The sequence below is a fragment of the Cryptomeria japonica genome, chromosome 5 (genome assembly GCF_030272615.1).
Source record: "Cryptomeria japonica chromosome 5, Sugi_1.0, whole genome shotgun sequence".
NCBI lineage: Eukaryota > Viridiplantae > Streptophyta > Pinopsida > Cupressales > Cupressaceae > Cryptomeria > Cryptomeria japonica.
Genome location: NC_081409.1, coordinates 917,543,158 through 917,565,597, shown reverse-complemented (window position 1 = coordinate 917,565,597; position 22,440 = coordinate 917,543,158). Strand labels below are relative to the sequence as shown.

Below are 22,440 nucleotides of genomic sequence, written 5' to 3'. Positions count from 1 at the left end.
TTATGTTGACAATTGTCACCATTTTGTTGGTGCCAATTGCAAACATGGATTCTCAACTTTCAAACTTGGCCCTTGATTGCCTCTTTCAATCCTGACCATCCACTGCCCTGTTTTTGCTATAAATAGAGCTCTCATTCCTCCATTTTCATCATCCAAGTCTTTAGCATAATACTTATACTAAAATCCATCCAAACTTTAATATATCATTTTGTGCTCATCATTTAGCTTCTCTTTTAAACATGAATTAATCTAAATATGCAAATTTAGAGTATGCTCCTTATCATTTAGCTTAATCATAGACTAATATAGCATGCTAGGATAGTCTTGTTACTAATCTTGTCATCTTATAAACTAGTTTATTGCATTTGTAAGATCATGCCTAGCTTAGGATGCATTTCATCTTAAAATCAACCAAAACATCCCTCGTTCTTGCATTTGTCATCCCTAAACCATTTTGCTCAGTGATCTGAGAGCAAAAACATTGGTTTGAGGGACCTTGTGATATAGAGAACCATGAAACCATCCTTGGGAAGCTGAGCCATACTTCATGACTCCATAGCTTGCACCAAGAAGTCCTGTGGGTGTGTGAGCAAGGCTCCCTAGAGCTCTGTTTTTCACATATTGAGTTCTATCGACCCGCTTTTCCGGCATACACACACTATATAGCGTTGATTTTTTTAATTCTATGATGCACTAGTAAGCAATTAGTCCTGGGAAGTTACTCATCTCATACCTTAAAGATCACATAGTGGACTATGGGTACAATAATATTCCTTCACAGTTAGCACTCAAAAACTTTTGATGGACATTGTTTATGAATGGGATCAATATATTACTAAGCTCATAAACCAGACATACCTTATGGAGCCTTCCCCTAACCCCACTTAGGTGTAGTCAAATATTAAGCTTGACAATCAATATTCAAGCAACTAAGTGATTTTTCTACATTGAATTGATATCAATTTTATTTGTCACCAACAAATAATTTATAGATAGTAAGACGTATTCCACACTTAAAAACCATTTTAGCTATGAGTTTAATCCCTAATACCACTCTTAGATCCAAAAATTTAATAGAAATATTATCTCAATCCAACCATAATTTCTGTGTTTGATGGAAAAATCAACCTAAAGTGTAATGAACACAACTAATTTATTAATCAAAAACCATAAAAAAATTCTTATTACATATCTTGTGATAGTTTTTTTTAATTGTATGCCTTAAAAATAGAGTAATTATTCTCATAATCATAATAACATAAATCTTTTAATTTAAAAGATGAAAAGGGAGTCCAAAAATATGTAACCAAATGTTTAGTGAGAATTTATGAAATTAGAATAATCGCCCAACATATTAGTTCCTGCCGGTAGAGACTATACTATAGCAAAGGCCTCTTTCATTAACAGATGATTAATGCAGTGGCAATGGACCAATCAGAAATCATTGTGTCCAAATATTTTTGCATTTGCTAATGTTCACACCCATGAACTTGCACATTATTTAAACAAAATGTTTTAAGCAAATTGTTTGGCATTTAATGGTTGGCTTTGTTCACGGTGTGCAGAGGCTTGCGCCCTTCTCAATGGGAGAGAACGTATGAGTCCAGAGGAAGTTGCAGGGGCCGCCAAAACAAATGTTTTCAGAGTGTAGCTGGTAAAAACATGGCCGGCAAAAAAACCCCACGGATTGAAGGCAACATTTGGGGAGATCGCATACAATATGGATTCAAGCTACACAGTTGTCGATTAAGGTTTTTGTTTGCAAATGACGGGTGTGGTATGACAGTTCCTACCATGAATGGGTATTAACGTTGCTGGCTCTGCTAAACTTCATTTCAATTTTTCATATGAAATGTAATGATATGATTGACCTTTAATTTTTTGCAGACTGCCATGGGAGCATGGACGAGTGGCAATTATGGTTCTAGTTTTGCCATTATTAAATTTTCGAGGCTGCGGTTTTCTCAATCATTTCTCGTTGCCGCATCATCTCAGGTATGCTTCTCCACTCCTCCATACCCTTCTTTCCAGATACTTTGGTGACCCCAAGCTTTCTCTGAGCATCTATCTCTCATGCAAGTCCCTTAGTTCAAATATGAGACTTTGCCCAAAACCTTGAGATAACACAGAGGTAAGATCATTTTTGCCCTCTTTTTCGTTATAAGTTACCGTAGACAATTCTTTGATGTTATTTTTTCATGTTTCATTTTGGGAAGGTCTCTAAATCCTCTGCAACAAATCCATGTGTGCATTATCGTGTGTCCACTTGATGCTTGTCTTGCAAGTATTGTATTGCATGTTTCTCTAATCCTTTCAGGGGTTTCAATCAATAGATCAAAAGTTTGGTAGATACTCAAATTGTTTGATCAAAATCTAGATTATGCACTTATCATGTTCTGCGATCGCTATCTGACTACAGATTAGATAAACATTTGGCGATTGAAGTTTTAGGTTTTTTCATGTAGTTGACAGGTGGCGACATTCGACAGATAGAAAAAACTAACCCCCAAATGTTGTGTTTCCTGTATTTATAAGCATTACAAACAATAACAAGGGGTTCTACATATATCTATTTGAAAGAGCTGTAGAAAAGCTTCATTGCCCTTTTGAGTATGAATTTCAGATTTCTGAGAAGAGTGATCAAAATCCAAACTATGATGTCCTACTTGAACCGTTTTTCCTCTGGCCCATTTTAACCCATATTAATTTTGATTTTAGGAGAGCTTACTTTTTTTGAATTCTGGTGAAGCTCCCATTTTGGGACACACAGAGGATGCTAGCAAAAATTGTGGAATTTGGCTTTACAACTGCCAATCGCACTTGTTAGTTCCTGAGATACTCACCGTTTTTCGTCTGGCCTATTTTAACACACATTAATTTTGATTTTAGGAGGGCTTACTTTTTTAAATTCTTGTGAAGCTCACATTTTGGGACATACAGAGAAGATGCTGGCAAAAGTTGTGGAATCTGGCTTTGCAACTGCCAGTCACACTTGCTTAGTTTTTAAAGCCTAAAAAAAAATCCATCTTGTGCATGTCCTGCAATCATGCCATTCCATGAGAACACGTTTCTCAAACACATTCCGTCAAACAAAACAATTGCCTTGTCAATGTTTCCATAGGTTGCGTGCATGTGTACAAGAGCATTTCAAACTATCATTTCTTACAAAAATCATCTTTAATTATACTTTGATGGATGTCTATACCGTGTTCAAAAGCTCTCCTATTTTAGAAAACACAGGGAGGATCTTGGTAAAGGTTCTTTAAGGACAATGTTGGGATACAAACCATAGAATTAGCAGGTCAAATTGTTGAGGGCATACTTTAACAATTTTAGCTTGAATAACCCTAGTCAAAAAGTGTCTGAATGCTTAGGTTGAATTTTGGAAAACTTAAATTTTGTTGTCATGAAAGATCCTCTCAATCTCCTTGGAGTTGGTTGTGACATGTCTTTAGATTGCAAGTTGGATTGTTTCATTTTCTCTTTTGAGACTGTTCATTTTTTTTATTTTTTTTTGTAAAAAACGACTACTAAATATAAATGAATAGCCATCTGAATGTAAAATTCAAAGAGGAGCAATCAGGTTATTCTTGATATTGACTTCAAACCATGTCAAAGTCATTATCCATGAACTAGTAGCATGTACTTAACAACAATCAACACGTCCAATTTTTGGTGATGAAAAAGCTTGTTAATAAATTAGTGCTGAAGTTTGCAAATAGGCTTGTGTTGTTTTAACACTTTGTCTCAATAGTAGAATGGATTAATGGCTATGTTGGTTGAATGGTACGGAATTTATGAGCAAAGCAGCCAATGGGTTTCATAAAAAGCGGCTAATTATTTCAATTTTTATTTTGATTGCCACATCTCTGATTTGTGTAATATTACTATTTAGCAACATTGGTGTTCGACTCTGTTGAGGCATTCACATCTTTTGTTGAAGGTCACAATGATTGTCAAATGGCCTTTCAGATTCCAAGCTGATATGTTTTATTTTCTATTTATGGACTGTTCATTTCTTGTTAAAATTTCCATTAAGGAATAGCCATTTGAATTAAAAATCAGAAATAATGGCAAGTTTAAATCAAATGAAGTTGTGGCTTAAATAAAGCTTCCACCATTGTAAGTTTTATATCAAAGTTCTAATCGAATTCAGAATTTCCCTATAAAGATTTGCAAGATTCATGGTAGTTAGTAATAGTAATAACTAATGAGGGTTATTATCACAGTGAAAAATTCTCTATTTATTTTTTGTCAAATTTAAGTCTATTTTGTAGTTATGATCTGTGTTAGGATTTAAGCTAAGCAAAATTTAAGCTTGTAAATTTTGATACAATTGGGATTTTTTCAGTATTATATTTTTGCCAGATTTAATGTAACATTGAACTTATAACCTAAGATAGGATCCATTGTGTGGGTTTTGGAAAACTTAAGGTCAAGTTGAAGTTATGAGTATAGTCTCAAAAGGTCCCATTTTGGCATAGGCGGGAGGATGTTGGCTTTACAACTGCCAATTATCATTTGCGTGAAAGCTTTTGAAGCCTTGTCCTTAAAGTTTCTGTGCATATTCTGCAATCATGGCATTCCATCGAACCACATTCTTTTGAGGAAATTTGTCAAGTAGTTGGTGTGCATTGTTTTCACTTCCATAGAGTAGTTGCAACTACATCTGACAAAATCCCTCTATCCTTTATGCTTTGATGGATATCCATACCTTGTTTAAAAACTCCCATTTTTGCATAGGGAAGGAGGATGTTGGCAAAGTTAGCGCAATCTGGTTTTACACCGGCCAATTGCTTGCATTTGCTTAGAAAGTTTCGAAAGCCTTTTTGACAAATCCAATTTGTGCATATCCTCCCCAGATCCTTAAAAAAGTTAATTTAAATTTGCAAATTGTAGTTGTGAATAGCATCAAGCGATTCAAGCCTTCCACATTTTCCCTGCAGACTGATCACAGAACACAATTAGATGGGAAAACTTATCTATTCGGCAGGTGTAAATTAGACTTGAGATGAAATAAAACTGACCAAACATTAGTGCAGTTGAAAGTCAAGTCATTTGATTGTCTCCTGATTGCCAGTTTATTCTACCCTTGCTCCATGACAAATAAATAAGGATATAGCTTAAGCTTCATATCAATGATTATCTGGTTTCTTTTATTTTATTATCATCTTAAGCCATGCAACGTCTTAGAAATCAACGCAATTTTATTTTATTATCAAATCTCTTAGAAATCTAAGCACTTTCTTGTGGGATTGTTTATTTAAGTAAGTTACATCCTTGAAATAATTACTGTCATAAAATCCATCGCCCTCTTTCCCCTATAAATCCATCACAGAATTGCTTATGATGAGTGCAATACAAAGGCAGTGCATTAAAACTTAAGATGACATCTTACTCACGTCTTGCAACACGATTTTTCTTGTGCTTTCTCTCACTCCTGATTCTCACCACCATGTTTACAGTCACTCAAGCATCTCGTCCCACTTCAACATTTCAAGGTTAGTATAAATATTTATAGCTGTTTCAATTATCAAAGATCACTGATTTTACAAGTTATGAAATCGATTTGAAATTGTTTTTGGATAAACTGTTTTTGAATTAGATTGTAAATAGAATATATCTAGGCATGCCTTGAAGAGTTCATTTAATGCTAGTTATAGAATTTAGAGAGTTTCATTTTACTTAACATTTATTAAGTCAAGTCTCTGTGTCAACTCCATCACATACAATATAGCTATGTGACCGTTCATAGCAATTTTAAGATTTGTCTATTTCCTTTTACTCTGTTTTGAAGTATCCACTAGTATCATTCAACCTGGTTGTCTAGATATATTAAGTTTTAGTTTCAATCTTGGCATACTATTTGTCTATTTCCCTTTACTCTGTTTTGAAGTATCCACTAGTATCATTCAACTTGGTTGTCTAGATATATTAAGTTTTAGTTTCAATCTTGGCATAAATAGTATAGTTAGGCTATCACTCAAATCTGGTACAAGTTTCAAGGTTTGATTTTTTTATTAAATCTTTTATGAAGTATTAGTTCTTTTCTATCTATCTAGTCATGTAGATATAGGGTTAAATATTCAATAACCAGTTGCATTTATATCAATACCAACTAATGAATTGAATATTTGACTCAAGTTGATGTTGGGTTAATATGCACATGTATAAGCATGGGGATGTTACCAATGGATTTGCACTCTCCCAACAGACACTTGGACTTCAATGAAGAACTAAAATTTGAAGTACTAAGGAGAAAAATTGTTAGTATATGTGATAACATTTTTAATGATATAAAATTGTTATGATGTACTTAATTGCTCGAAATATTTCAATTGGCAAGAGGAAGTATACAACTTGGCTAAAATGATATTCAAAAAATGAATGTTTTGCAAGTGGTACATTATGCATGACTATTTTTTTTTTACTGTTGACAAAGCAAATAGTTCTCGAAATGAAATATATGTTACAATTTTCTTGCCTATTATATTGAGGCTTGGCACATTTACATCATATCTTTATCCTCTCTTTGCATTAAATTTAATTGGTTATACAATTTCTTCATTTCCATTGAGTTTCTTTCATTATAGTTTTAGCTTGAATTGCACTACATTTGTCTGTGACATTGAACCTTTGTTTGGAGTCTAGCCATATAATTCATTGCCCTCCTTCCCTTGTAAATCCATCACAAAATTGCTTATGATGAGTGCAATACAAAGGCAGTCCATTAAAATTTAAGATGGCAACTTACTCACGTCTTGCAACACGATTTTTGTTGTGCTTTCTCTCACTCCTGATTCTCACCATCATGTTTACAGTCACTCAAGCATCTCGTTCCATGAGAGGCATTATAGCAATAAGACATGCTCTTTGTTCTCTAGATGTTGTCACATATACCACATTGATTCGTAGTCTGTTAAGCTAACTACCAAATATAATGTATTTTGTAGGTCTTTGAATGTAGAAGATGAAAACAATCACAAAGCCTACAAAGAAGCTCATGACAACCATAAAAGTCTACAAAGAAATTGAGTCAGAAAACGCAAATGAAATTAAACAGTTCATTACCACTATACTAGTTTTGTACACAGTCAATTGACAAACAATGTTCAAGACAAAAACTTTCAATTTAAATACCATGTAATCAATTAACAATGCTCAAGAAATATATGTCAATATATATACATATTTTCTCCTTTTGCTCCTCTGCAATCAATCATTTCTTGCTTGGTTTTGTTCTTTAATTTTGTGACTTTACTTTGTTGTGAAATCAGAGCTATGAGAAGTTGTTTTATGCTTTGTTTTTTTGCTAGCCACACGTATTGATGTGCATATTTCAAGTATTAGATTGTAGATTTCTCAAATTGTGCAGACTAAAGAACAATAATTGCAAGTTGTACAAGTTTCAGGAAGGCAAATTGTTGTGGGCCATACCATGTAACAGGCCACCTCAAAACGACTAAGGGATACTAGCCTGCTATTGCTAAATGCTAAATGGTTGAGCCTATTTGTCTCAGCCCCATTATTCATTGGCTTCGCGATGACCAGAACTTCCCAGAAAAAAGACTTAGTATGCTTTTGTGAAGAAATCTGTTTAAAACGATAAATTTTGTGCTTGAGCTCATTGCAATTGATGATATGCAACCAGATTTGTTTTTTTGTCCCTAAAGATAACACAATTAAATTCATAATTTCATGACTAAATTTTAGCTTGTTTTAAATTTTTACATTCATTGACATGCTTTACTTAAAATATCTAGCTCTAAGAATTTCTTCAAATGTTTAGGGTATTTGTAGTTGCAGGAGTATTAAACAAACCTAGCATACATATTGTTTCAATTTTGGTTATACACTGCATTAAAATATGTATCTTCAATTGGCACAAACCAACCAGGCTCAAACTTACAAATCTATAATAGCAAACACAAGCAACAAGCAATGACTCCCGACAGGAACTTCGCTGCTTGCAGCTCTTATTAGGTTTACCCTCGTGACATTTCAAAATGGATATGGTATGTAGTAATATTTTATCATTAGACTACTAAGAACTTGGTGCATTCTTGTGGTGGTCAATAAGCTAACTAAAGTAGCACATTTTCTCCAATTAAAAAAAGAAGTTGAAGATGTGGTAAGTCATATGCTAATTAGATTGTTTAGTTGTATGATTGCCATGGAAGATTATATTTATTAGAGATTCCTTGTTCATTTCACAATTTTAGAGATTTAAATGGGTTTGTGTGGTATGGTATACTTCACAATTCTTACAGTTTTAATTAAAAAACATTTTGGATAGATTCAAACTTGAATTCTCATATTTTTATTGATACAATTGAATCAATTAAATTTAAGCTTTTCTTGTTGATTTCGGTACATGTATAAACATAATTATTTCAATTCAATGTTTTATACAAATAAGTCTTATTTTCTTTTACCTCCCACTTACTTATCAAGTTTGAATTTTGAGTATGTGTAGTATAAATCCCTCAAACTATTTTAATCAAGTCTTTGTTCAATGATGTATTCATGTGCAAAGGATCCAATGGAGGATTATCTAACTGCAGTGAACTAAAACACCACACAATTAAAATAGAAAAATAACTATTTGTCCTTTATTTATTCACAATCACAATAGAATTACAATATATCGCAGTGATCTTCCAATATGTACAATATATGCTTCAATTGTTTGATTATAAAAATGTGAAATTATAAAAGTCAAAAGATATTGCAATTACAATGTCAATGCCAAGCTCTAGAACAAACAACTAACTTCACTCTATCACTCTATATAAAACAATAGTCCTTGGCAACCCATGCAATCTCGTAATTTCTCTAAAAAATAGATTAGCTACATATACTACATCATTGTTTTTCTTACATGAAATGAAATACATCATCTTCGAAAATCCACCCACAAATACAAATATTGAATTATGTCGTCCTTTCATCTTAAACAATCCTAATATAAAATCCAGACTTAAATTCTCACAAGGTCTCTTCAAAATTGGTAGTGGCTAATACAACCCAACATTTTGATTACTTTTCTTTACAAGGTAACTGTTAGAGTTATCATGCATTAGCTAATAATTATTTATTTAATTATTAGTCTATTATACTCTGCGCTTAAGCTAAACTTAGGCATTTAATAATATTGTAGGTATTTAATAATTATATCCCTTTAGAGTTTCTTTAGGGTTGCGTATTTTCCTTTTATAAGGATTGTATTGTAATTTTTCATTTGAATTCCCTCTCTGAATGATAATATTCTTCTTCAGAGCCATTATAATTTTTTGCCTCCATTCTTCTCTTGTGACAATTATTTTGCTTGCGGGTGTTCTTGGGATCTTTGAAGTTGTATTTCTCAACTCCATGGTATCAAAGCCTACATCTGTTGCTGCTTGTTCCTGATTTTTCAAAAGATTTTTTGGAGGAGGGTTTCAAGCTTTTTCAATTTTTTTTTACCATTGAGCTCAAGACACCCAAAAACCCCCATTTTCATATAAAATTTGTCCAATTTGGACAACTTTGGCTTTGATAAATTTTTTTATTTGTCTTTATTGGGCACTTTTTTTTGAAAAAAAAAATCATTTTTTTAAATTTTGGGCAGTTTTACAGCATACCGTGGCTGAAATTCACAAAATTTGTGAAAAACAAAAGTTTGTTTTAAAACAAAGTTTTTTTTTTTAAAGAAAAGTAAGGGGGGGGCAAACCCCTCATCCAGTCTATATGCCCTGCAACAAGCCACCAGTTCCCACGACCTTCACCTTTGCCTCTCGCCGATCATTGGTCGTCGAGTTGCTCTCGTCCGGCCCCCGCTCGATCCTTGTCTTTTGCCTCTTGATGCGGCCCCGCCTCCTTCCCGTCGTCGCTGCACAAGCCCAAGCCACTCTCGCCTCCCTACTCTCGACTGCCCTACCACCATCAACCACCGCTTGTTGTCGCAGCCTGCTGCCTGCTGCTGCCGATGACCTCCCGCTGCTGCCGCTGATTGGTCCTAAGCCACCACCGCCCGAGCTGGCCACCTCCTTGTCACCGTCGCCCAGGCCCTCGCCTGCCAGCCACCGGCCACTGGCCCACGTCCAACCCTTTCCCAACATCGACGATTATTTTCTGACGCCTAAGAATATTTTTTCGACCCCATATATTTTTTTGGTGCAATTTTCAGGCGACCTCTTTTTTTGGCAGGCAGGGAATATTGCGCTGACATCAACGGTATGAACATCATGCATGGCCCCTGTGACCCTCTTTGTGCCCTAAAAGAGGGTTTTTTTTCTTTTGGCCATAACTTGCGCATACAATATTGTTTTTGGGCAAACGAGATATTGTTGGAAAGCTAGTTTTGTCTACTTTCCAGATTTGTGGGTTTCATCACCTGATTTTTCTATTGGTACATTCTATAGCCATTTGAAGTCAGAGGTACTGTTTTCAATCCCGAGCTCGTATCTTTTCACCAATTTCTCTATTTTTTCACGATTCCAGTGGCATTGGGATGGTGTTTCAGAGCTCTTCATATCCATCCATGCACTTTTCCCAGATTTTACTCCAGATACATTTTATTCAGTTTTTTGTGTTTTCACACTGGTGAATTACTTGGACATTTGAGCTCCTGGAAATTTCTCGTTTGGGTGGAATGACTTGTTGTTGGTTGTTCTTCATGTATTTCCAACCTTTTGTCTTCTTTGAGCATTGTATACATCATTTTGTAAGCATTTCTTTTTTTGCAAATGCACTGAGATAAAGTGCCACTATGTCTTGCATGCTTGGGATCTTGCACATCTTGTGCCTTATTGTACTTGCACTCCATAAAGTGCCATGGGGGGGTTTGATGTTTGTCTTGTTTGTCATCTACCTTTGTCAAGTGAGTGTTCCTTCCACAACATTAGCCTCATGATGTGTGTCAAGTGAATGTTCCTTCCATGACACTAGCCTTTATATGTATGTGTACTTTCTGTTGCACTCTCGATGTTCCTGGTTTTTCGTCATGCAATTGTTCTTGCATTCAGTTTCAATGTACCTGTCACCTCTCCCTTGTTAGCATTATGGGGGGTTTCTCATGTTGGTTGTTGGTTCTAATGCTTCCTTGGTTTGTTGGAGTACACTCTTTCATTCCTATTTTTGGAGGCAATCGTCCATCTTCAATTGATCAACTCTTCAGACTTTGGTGTTTTTGCCATCTGTATCTTCGAGTTCAATTGTTTGCCTTTGTTTGCCATTTGATTCGAGTAGTGTTATTTGAGAGCACTCGTGCAGATTACAGTCTTTCTTTACTTGATCGTCTTCTATTTCAGTGGAGGTTCTTCAAATCGTCAGTTATTCTTCGATAGTGTTTGCAGGTTCTTCATGCTTCAGTGATTCTTCTGCTCTTCTTTTGTTCCTATCTTTTGGAACATTCTTGTTTGGAGGCTTCTTCAATCCTTCACTTGTATTTCATCTCTTTTTGGAGTAGAGTTTTTTCCCATGAGGTTTTCTCTATTTCTCCACTTTACAGAGATCTTTTGTACTTGGGTACCTCATCAGGCTTTGTTGTCGGGACCCAAATTTGCCTTCATCTGTAGTTACATTTTTTTGCTTCATGCATTTAGTTTTTTAGCTACTCCCTAAGTTCATCTTAAGGGGGGTGTTAGAGTTATAATTATTTGTTTAATTATTAGTCTATTATACTCTACGCTTAAGCTAAACTTAGGCATTTAATAATATTGTAGGTATTTAATAATTATTTTAATTGTTAAATACACATTATCCCTTTAAGGTTGCACATCTTTAGGATTGCATATTTTCCTTTTATAAGGATTGTATTGTACTTTTTCATTTGAATTCCCTCTCTGAATGATGATATTCTTCTTCAAAGCCATTATTATTTTCTGCCTCTATTCTTCTCTTGTGACATGTATTTTGCTTGTAAGTGTTCTTGGGATCTCTGAAATTGTATTTCTCAACTTCTTTGGTAATAAATTCAACATCTTTGAACCAATTTCCTGATATCCTTAGATATTTGCAGCCAAAAATAGTTCTCACTCAACAAGGCTACTATCTTGTCTACCCCAAAATATCTTTCTAAACCATAATTATGGTTTTTCTTGATCATTTTTTCATTGATTGAGTTGTTGAGCTTCTAAGAATATATAATTAATTACCTTTCAACAAGCCACTTACTTCTATTTACACTTAGCAATTCTTTGAATGTTATCCATACTTTTAAATAATTAGAATCATCTTCATACAAATATTTATCTCCTCAAATGCAACCATCTCCACTCATTTATATTAGCTAATTTTATCTTCTACTCAACACATTACCAATTTTGTTTAATTTTAAAATCATATGGTTCAATACAAAAGTATAACTACGTAAATTCAACCCCCTTTATTCAATTTACTTTGACTATTTAATTACCACGATGCTTGATAATCAATGCATAACACAAGTTCCTTTGGTAGCAAGTAAAGTCTCCACTCTTTTATTTGTTGAATTGTGTCATATTTTGGTCATACACTAAATACATCTTTCTTGTGTCATTCAACTTCTCATAGAAATACATGATTTGCATTCTTTCTTTGATTTACAATGTTCCTAGCACACTTACATTTACATTGTAATTAACCTGAAATAACTTGTTAAAATCTAGCCCATTGCTAATAGTGGTTGTTCTATCATCTTCTTCAACAACTTAACTTTATCTACTCCTAATGTCCACTTAACTCCTCATCTCCCCACATTATCTTCATTAATGGTGCATAAATACAAGTAATATTTTTAATGAATTTTCTCCTCTAGCATCTTGCAAAACTATGAAAAGATCCCCAATACTCTCACATTAGCTAGATACATCTTCAATCCTTCAATTGAGACTACAAATCCCTAGTATACCAAGTATACTCAGTGCGTCATGAAACCACACTTCTTCACATTAATCCACATTTCTTCCTTCAATCTTTGCCATACTATTTTGCCTAATTTAATTATCTGCAAAATTCTTCAATTTAGTCTTTCATAACCATTACCCTTTTTCCATTAGATTGTGCAACTCTTTTAACAATTCTAAATGATAACTTGCAAAAATGAATTTTAAGCCTAACTAATTCACTATTCTATCCCTTTTCCAGTGCCAAGTTTACCTTTTCTATTTCATTCTTATTGAATTTCCCTCCAACAAATAACATAATGACCTTAAAGGTCATAGCAAGTTTTACCTATATCAATCATCAATATTTTATTCTATCTCTATATTCTAAATCAATCATCTAATCTATCAACTCTTCATGGTTTGAAACTATTGTAATGATATAAAACATCCGCTATTCTTACAAATGCTTGATGTTGTTTTAACATCTTTTCTTCCTTATCATCTTGCTTGCTTTCACTTTGCCCAACATGACTAGCTTCTTATTATTCTATCTCTCATCAAATCTAGTGTTATGATTTCTTCTGGTCTTCCTCAAAAGGATTTATTTGATCTTTGTTGACTTCATCATCTAAACACTTAGTCCATCTTTATAGCTAAGAACAATACCTTGCCCTCTCTACGAAGGCACCTTCTCCATGACATCTAATGCAAATTTCTCAAAATCAACGTTGTCTACAATTGCCTCTTGATTGATGCTCCATTGTCAAGCTTCTTGTAAGCTACCTTTCTTCAAATATTTGTTCACAAACAAAACCTTTAGGATACTGAACCTTACGCTTTGATTATGTAACTATGCAATGAATTCAAACAACAAAATGTTATTAACAGATTCATAATTACAATAGAATTACAATCTAGCATAATAGGCTTCCAACATGCTAGGACTTGGCCATTTGATTACAAACATGTGAAATTACCAAATTCAAAATATATTGCAATACAATGCCAATTCGAGATCCAAATCTATAGAGACTTCACTATTTTCCAATGATCACGAACAATGCTTATATAACAATTTCTAGCTTGGGAGTGATCTTGGTCGACCGCATGGAGGTGCAAAGCTTGACCCCAAAATGTAATGCATAGTTAAGAACTTTGGGAAAAATCTTCCAACATGAATGCATCGATGGGTAAAAAAACCACTCAATATACTTCTATTTGTTCTAATTTAATTCGATCTACCACAATACATAATTTGCATTTACTTATTAGAAATAATAATCCTAACTATTAGCTTACTTTCCAAGATTCAGAAATATATTCATTCGTACATACAACAGTGTATGATCCATACATTACAGGAATTATTAGTACTCAGATTTATTTGATTCTTTTCCTTTGATCTATGCATTGCAAGCATTATCATTAGACTAAAACAGCATTATCATTGGAATAAAACAGCATTATCATTTACAAACATATCCATGAACAATTAGATCCGTTGCCCAGAACAGAGTCAATTTGGAACAGACAACAGAATATTGTAATGAGATGGCATGAATGCAGGCAAAAACCCAAATAGGATTTTTCCCCCAAAATGAAGGCAACGAAACATCGCAAAATGGCAGCATAATTATGGCCAACCAATTACAGCCATTAAGAAATGTTGATGCTATTGAAGAATGCTCACAGTACAGATTGAAATTTCTTGGAAAAAGGTCACATCAAAGTTGTTATTTACCATTAAGAATCTCACGACTTTAAGTTAACTAGAACCACACTGATTCAAAAACCACATATTAGAAGAGATTTAGGAAATTTGAATCAACTTAATCATTTTTCACCCCCTAACCACTTTTCTATCGGAGAAGATAATGCTAATGAAAGCCTCCTATTTAGGACAAACGTATGAGTGGTGAGTCTGTCATTATGCATCAATATTAAAAGGCTTTCATTAGCATTATCTTTTACTGAATATTAAACTTTTCTTAGATTTTCACCGTGAGGTATCCGCTATAGTTAACAAAAACAGTTATTTTTGCATCAATGTAAACAATCCAACAGAAATGGTCCTTCATAGAAAACTTCATTTCAATTCAACATTGTCAACACTTTTTTCAAATATAATTGCCACTTTCCAGTTCTGAAAGTGTTACTTCAAAGTTTATTAATCTGTCCTCAAAGAAGTTGGAATCAAACTTTTCAAATCAAACCCAATCAGAAATTCGTCTACAACATATGCTGACAAAATGTTTCTGCATATTATATGTATATTCACAAACTAAAGTAATATAGCCTTGGGTACGGGAAAACAGGTCATGATTCAAGGTGAACAAACTGTAAATTAGTTCTGAAAAGAATAGAGATCGATTAATATTAAATAAACTTATTGCCTGTTGTTTCCAAAAACACAAGTGCTCCATAATTGCAAAAAGCTGGCTCAAAAGCATGCATCAAGCAGGCAACAGCAGCAGACGGCAGCCAAACTGCACAAAATATAGAGAAGCTAGTCAGCTATCCAAGTACTGCTAAGGCAATTGAAATTTCTTTAAAAGGTACGACAAGCACTTCTCAGCAATTTCAGAAGTAGAAATTTCAGCTTCAAATTATGTTTATATAGAACAGTAAGATTGTAAAAGGAACGATTCAAAAAATTAAATCATACCATCCTTCCATAAAGGAAGGGCCGCTGCTCTGTTGTTGTTGCTGCTGATACTGAGGTGGTGCTGGTTGTCCATAACCACCCTGAGGATATCCTTGAGCGGGATAACCTTGAGGAGGATAACCCTGAGGATATCCTTGAGGGTAGCCTGGTGGAGGGTAAGCATCTTTTGGATAGGCATCTGGAGCATAACCTGACACATCAATAAATGCATCAGTTTATTAACTAACTGTCATACAGTATCATTAACACTGGAAAGCTATAAAACCAACAATAAAAAGGATGTAATATTCCTGCCCCCGTATTAGCCCAAAGATCCTATCAACAGATAGATAGTCAAATATTAGCTGGTCATAAAAAGTCTTTGAATTCCTAAGCACAACACTTTCTGTTGTGACACAAACTATCTCTTACATCAACCTGCCAGCCCTTGGACAAATCTAGATCCAAAACTATAAACAATACATGTCCTTCCATACTGCAAGCTCAGCAGTATCTCTACAGTAGCTACAATTGCCAAATTGACGCAAGAATGTGTAAGCACTCAAAATTCACACTTGCTATGCATAGCCTCTCTTTGGGGAAAAAAAAAAGAAGCATCTTCAATCAGAAGTAACCCAGCTAGCATGGATGACATCCAATGAAGAGGTTACAATCCTTTCTCGAGAACTAATGCACAGGAGATATCCAGGCGTTTAATTTTTTTCAATACATGAGAATTTGTTTGTTTCAAATTCAGAAGAAAACATATCTATGGTCAAACATTTGATGCTTTAAACACCATAACTAACCCAAAAAAATTCAAAATCCAGAAGTGAAACTTTTATGTCATGTGACTGCAGATAAAACCTATGTTACCCTGAGTTTCCAGGACAGTGACGTCAGGGGACGAGTTTCCATGACAGCAAATTTTTTTTGCCAATTTTGGGGACGGTGGGGGGACGGCAAAGGGGGCAGCTATATAAAATATAGGGAAAATTTAAATTATATAGGAAAATTTTAAATGTTCGTATGAAAATAGATAAAGCATGAATATATACATTATATTCATATGAAAACATAGATAAAGCATGTTTATGTACATTATAGAACCTTAACATGCTGATACCACATTTGTGTTCAGAATTCATTGTCAATACCCAATATGCATTCATAATTCAGAATTCATTGTCAATACTCAATAATTGAAAATTCATTGTCAATATGCCATCACTTGTTTGCATATAGTTCATTGTTTCTTTCTGGTTGGAGGATATTTTAATAGTATTTCATTACTATTATGACCTACAAACACTTCTTTATGAACTACCAAGGTTTGGGTGTTTGTGAAATTCATTACCAAGCTGTTATTCATATTTCTAAGTGCTTTTGGCTATAATTCAGACCTCTTTACATTTCATATCAATAAAAAGTCCAATATTGCAGACCTGCAACCACCTTTTTAAGCACTACCCAAGTTCTGAGTGTTTGTGAAATTTATACCAGGCTGCTGTTTATTATTTCTAAGTGCTTTTGGAAGTAATTCAGACATGTTTACTGGTCATATTAGTGAAAATCCAGTTTTACAGACCTATAATAAAATTAAAAAATGTTTTTTAGTGCATTTGAGTCTCTTTCTTTTTATAAATGTGTTGGAAAAAGAGGGGTGGCTGGCCATCCCTGAGAATGTTAGGGGGCTTCACAGACATCCCCAACCATATTGGGGATGGGGGGACGGGGGTGGAAGGGAGTGGATGTCCCCTGGCCATCCCCACGTCCTCAGGATGGGGACACAGGATTTAGGCCTGGGGAGGCATCCCCGGGTAACACACGATAAAACCTAACAAAATTGAACGAAACCCTCTAATAAAAAAAAATGCATCAGCCATAGAGAATTCACCCAATGGAATTCCACAACAAAAGACTTTGATCATTGCAGGCTCATCGTTTATCTTCTATCAAATTGCTCAATTTGCAGCGCCCCTCTTTACTCTAAGGTCTCTGCTGAAGGTACTACCATGCATTGTAAAGTGACAAAACAAAAAACAAAAAAACCATGCTATGCTAAAAAAAAAACAGCAGTCTACAGTGAAAGGAAAGTTGTTATTTTGATAAGATAAGGAAGAAAACAGCAATCTTATCCTTTTTGTTTTTCTTTCGCAGATAAGAACAATGGATCCACTATAGACTTACGCCTCTTGGCATAATAAAATACCAACCCTGCCTACTCAGCATGTAGTAAGGGCAAAACACTACTACTTCAATAACCAAGGCAGTCCCAGTAATGCTACCATTTGAAAGGCTAATGCAGTCCCACTTCTGGAATAATTTATAATTCAAGGGCCACACAGCACAGTGGAGTTAATATTATTATGAGAAACAAAGGAATCCTGTGGAAGGAATAAAATCCATATTTCAAGAGCCAACAGCAATCAATGCAAAATTGGCAATCGGAAATTAAATCTCAAAAGCAGCTAGTACTTAAAAATAGCAATCACATATAACCGGTGAAGATGGACTGACCTTATCAAGATATTGTAAGATTTTTTTTTAATTTTTTAACAAATCCTGATTTAAATTATTATTTTTTTTCAAATTGCAACCTGATTCTTTTAGCCTTCAACCTTCACCTAGTACAAATATTAGAGAACTCATAAAAATTTAAGAGCTAAAGCATGGAAACCATATTACCGCCTTAAAAATTCTAGGAAGCCCCCTCAATGGGCTCATAAGACAAACCATTAAAATTTTCTACAGAATCAAGAGAATCCATCTTTATAAATGTAGATGATACCAACCAGTTCACAAATTTTTAAATGCCTACTGCAGAACCCAAGGATTGCATAGGTAAAACCTTAAAAATATCATCCACCTGACTCATAAGTAGCATCTACTTTTCAAAGATCCTTATTGAGTTAAGACATTCTAGGGTTACTTCAATTTGGCTATAGGAATTCCCAGACTATATCCCAGAAGTTTACAGATATTCACGAAACACAGAATGACGCCTTTCATACAAGGTCAAGCAAAATGATCATCCTAACAGGTACTTACTACAAAGAAAATTTTCAAAATCAACTGAATTTACAATTTCAGAGTGACAAACCAAACGAAACAATCTTCATATGGCTTAGAAGTATCATTAATCAATACTACCCAGACAAAAACGAATTGTCTCATAGCCATTCAGAATCTTTCAGACTGGACAAAACATAATAATTCACAATACCCATAATTTTGACAGCAACCACACAAATCTGGCTATGGCCAAATCCCTAATTAGTAATTTCCTAATTGATGCAAAAATAAAATGTAAAATACACCAATAAAAACTGGTAATATGCGAATGAAAAGCTGAAACTTACAAAAGAAAACCCAGAATATACCTCTTCAGAAAAAGAAAAAACAAGATTTCTCCAAATTCACTTAGATAAGATGCATACACGGCGGTAAGAATTTGAACCCATACTAAATCTGTAATCCCAGACTAGAAGAACACAAATAATTTTACTTAACCTTAGGGTTGCCAAGTTGTCACGAAAAGTGGGTGCAAAACCCATTTGAAGGAATTGACATGATCCGAAAATAAATCCCGGATCGACAAAGTGCACACGAATAAATTCTGGGCAGATCTAAAATCAGATGGTAAAGAAAACATATGCAGTGCATATTCGCATCATGCAACATGTATACAGACTCTATGCGCATCATACAAACCTCGATCTCCAACGAAAACCACCGAAAAAAATAAAATAAAATCCACCATGATTAGGGCATGCATACCTTGAGGAGGAGGAACTCCAACAGGAGGCTGCTGTTGATTGTAGTAACTCATTATGTGCTTCTGATATCTCCTCAGTAAACCCAAACGAAACAAACTATGCTCCCTCTCCTCAAAATGACTTCTTCCTGCAATAACCCAACTACGAGCGAATAGAAAATTCAAAGGTGCACAGGATATACAGTGTATATATATCAAAGGTGTGGGAGTCGAAAGCGGTATTGCATGGATATATACTACTATATCACCTTGGAAGGAAGGAAATTACCTGGGACGCGTCCAATGCGTGTGAGCTTTATTGTTTTAAATTCGCTGCCGTCCGTTAGATGGGATTTTAGAATTATAAATAAAATGAAAAAAAAGCATCCCGAGTAGAGTAAAAACTCACTAAGAACACAATTACTACCTAGCCGATAATTTTATTTTTAAGATTATTAATTTTTTTTGACTTTAAAAAGTTCCCTTGATGGGTTTTTTCTTCTCTGTCATTTTATTCCTTTTCTCTCTTTCCAACTTGCATGGAAAAAAAGAGAACAAAGTCTAAGGTTTTCTAGGCAATTTTGCGCTGTCGAATGAAAAAAAAGTCTAAAATTTTCCCCAAGTAAAAGTCCTCTTCAAAACGAGTTGGGACTAGTTTAAAAGGGGTTAGAAGATAAGGAGGTATAGAGTCTAATTAATATATTAATTAATGATATCAATATATTGTAAAGATAAATATAATACTATAAAAAGAGTAGTATAAAGTCTTATTAATATATTATAAAGTAAGATTTATAATATATTATAAGATAATAATATGTTTTTAAACAATATAATATCGAAATGCAAAATAAAAAAGAAGCGAGAGATAAAACAGCTAAACACTATATAATAACGATAGAAAGGTCGAGATATATAGGGGATATAATATAAATTAGCTTCAACAAATGAACACTGAACACGATCTTCATAGAAGATATATATAATGTAAATTATATATTTGTTGTCATAAATTGCTACAAACAACAATATTGCATCCACTACAACATCGTACAAAATAAGGGCTAAAGTGAAGCCAAATCGCATTGCTAATTGCACTAGCTTTCAAGAAACTTCTACAAACTCCACAAAAGGGATACAAACAAAATGCAACAAACCCACAACAACAAGATTGCCATGAACTTTTGCAATGCCTAAAACAATTAGAAACCTAAAACACACTCTAAACTAATGAAATTCTTTTGCAAAATAAAATGCAAATAATTGAAGAAACTCTGAATCTGTCTAGCACATGGGTAATCTTTGAATGAGATCACACTCTCAACAACCCTCGACTCCTGACCTTAGACTACTTGGAAACCATGAACATCATGTCCAACACGTCTTCATCTCCACTAGTTTATCAACTACTCAAGAACTACAGGTAGAAGCTCAAACTAAATGACCCAATTCTAAATCCTCACAAAATGCCAAATTTCTCATTATATGGAATTCAAATTCAAATTCAAAATCAAATTGGGCACCCAAATCCCGCTACTTATTTTTGAGGCTAAAGTTGAACTCCAAAGAAATGTCCTTAAACTTGTTAGTCCATCATAAAACATAAAAGAAAGCTATAAGAAATTTAGCTTCAACCAATGAAGTAACATGAAGCAAATGAAATGACATATTGAAAAACAACTTTGTCGAGGATGGCGCTGTGCGTGGAGGGAGTTGAACGCGAGCTAGGGCATCGCAACCCTAGCTCGTAGGAGGAGCCTACATGCTGGTGTGGTGGCGCGAGGGTGGCGTTTGCAGACGGGGGTGTTGTTGCTGGAGGGGTTAGCTATGGGGCTGTGGAGGTGAAGGTGGAGCGATGGCTGCGGGTGGTGGGAGGTGCTGCGGGAGGCAGGGGCTTGGGGTTCCTATGGAGCTGCAGCCTGTTCGTGGGGAAGGGCAGTAAGGGGTTCGAGCTGCACGGTGGGGAGAGGGTGTGTTGTTGTAAGGGGGTGTGGCGCCCTTGGCCAGTTCCTTTCGGGAGGTGGGCTCTTTGAGTGGTGCAATGTCTAGATCTGGTGGACAGGCCTCAAAGGCACCTCACGATATGGATTTTTGGGTTGCGGTGGGTTTGAAATCTCCACCCCAAAATGTAAAGACCTTTGATAATAACCTTTATGCCTCAGAGTCAGGGGCTAGAAGTGTTGGGGGTTCTTGGATCTCGAAGATTAATGGATGCCTGGAGAAGTGCAGCGAGAGACCAAGGTTGAGTATTCCTCCAAAGATGATAGCGGAAGATGTCGATTACTTTTCTAAACATTCGTTATACTGCAAGTTTTTGGGGATGAGGGTCTCTCTGCAATTTTTGGAGAACTGGGGCTCAGAGATCTTGGGATTTGGAAGGGGAGATGGAGATTATGTTACTGGCAAACAACTACTTCATGGTTACCTTCAATTGCATGGAGGATCGAAGTAGGGTTTTTGAAGGAGGGTCGTATTTTTACAACCAAGTGGGGTTGTTCATCAAACCTTGGCATGTAGGGTTCAACCCTTCTGAGGAACTCCCAAATATGGTCCCAGTGTGGGTCTGTTTACCGCGTCTTCTGGTGAAATGTTGTCGGGAGGATGTGCTATGGATGCTCGCTTCAGTGCTTGGGAGGCCAGTTGGAGCCTCATCGCAAACCCTAGGGAGAAGGGTAATGACCTTCACTCGTATCTGTGTTGAAATTGATCTTAGTAAGCCTCTGCCATATGCTATAGATATGTGTGCGGGTTCTTATTCCTCGGTTCAGCAGCTGGATTATGAGACTTTACCTTTTCTATGTCGTTTGTGTCATGTGTATGGTCACTTGCAATGCAAGTGTCCTAGGTACAAATCGATGGTGCGCCAATCTCAACAGCCGACCCGTAACACAGATGGGGCTGATAAAGGAAAAGCCGCAATGACTGGGGAAGTTGTGGGTACTGATGGTTTTGTCCCAGTTAAGACAAAGAACAGGAATCAGGGACAAAAGAGGCCCCTTCAGGAGAGACAGGAGGAGGATACCTTTAATAGGTTTGAAGCCCTGGATGACCTCACCCAGCAGGAGGTGAACCCTGGGCTGACTCCTTTGGATCAGGGTGCACCAGGGTTGGTCAATGATAGTGTGAATTGGGACTCGACCCAGGCTTTGCAAATTACTGAGAGCCAGCAAATGGAGATGGATCAGCCAGTT

At 35.4% G+C, this 22,440-nt stretch overlaps 2 protein-coding genes across 5 annotated transcripts; one reads left to right on the top strand and one right to left on the bottom strand.

Moving 5' to 3' along the window:
• Positions 1-1,465: 1,465 nt before the first annotated feature.
• LOC131066241 (uncharacterized) lies at positions 1,466-7,692 on the top strand. Of its 4 annotated transcripts, none has more exons than XM_059221848.1 (4): positions 1,466-1,802; positions 1,888-1,995; positions 5,466-5,501; positions 7,376-7,692. In XM_059221848.1, the coding sequence occupies exons 1-4, from the start codon at positions 1,663-1,665 to the stop codon at positions 7,464-7,466; spliced, it is 375 nt and encodes a 124-aa protein (XP_059077831.1). In that variant the 5' UTR covers positions 1,466-1,662; the 3' UTR covers positions 7,467-7,692. The 4 variants fall into 4 exon arrangements, with proteins under 4 accessions (XP_059077831.1, XP_059077832.1, XP_059077833.1 ...); XM_059221849.1 differs by lacking the exon at positions 7,376-7,692 and adding an exon at positions 6,954-7,189 and having other exon boundaries at positions 1,468-1,802; XM_059221850.1 differs by lacking the exon at positions 5,466-5,501 and having other exon boundaries at positions 1,470-1,802.
• Positions 7,693-14,921: 7,229 nt separating this feature from the next.
• On the bottom strand, positions 14,922-19,541 carry LOC131066240 (cysteine-rich and transmembrane domain-containing protein WIH2). The gene is made up of 3 exons (XM_058000948.2): positions 19,273-19,541; positions 15,514-15,703; positions 14,922-15,334 (listed from the first exon to the last, which is right to left on the bottom strand). Exons 1-3 carry the CDS (start codon positions 19,322-19,324, stop codon positions 15,289-15,291), a joined length of 288 nt encoding a protein of 95 aa, XP_057856931.2. The 5' UTR covers positions 19,325-19,541; the 3' UTR covers positions 14,922-15,288.
• Between the last annotated feature and the right edge of the window lie 2,899 nt (positions 19,542-22,440).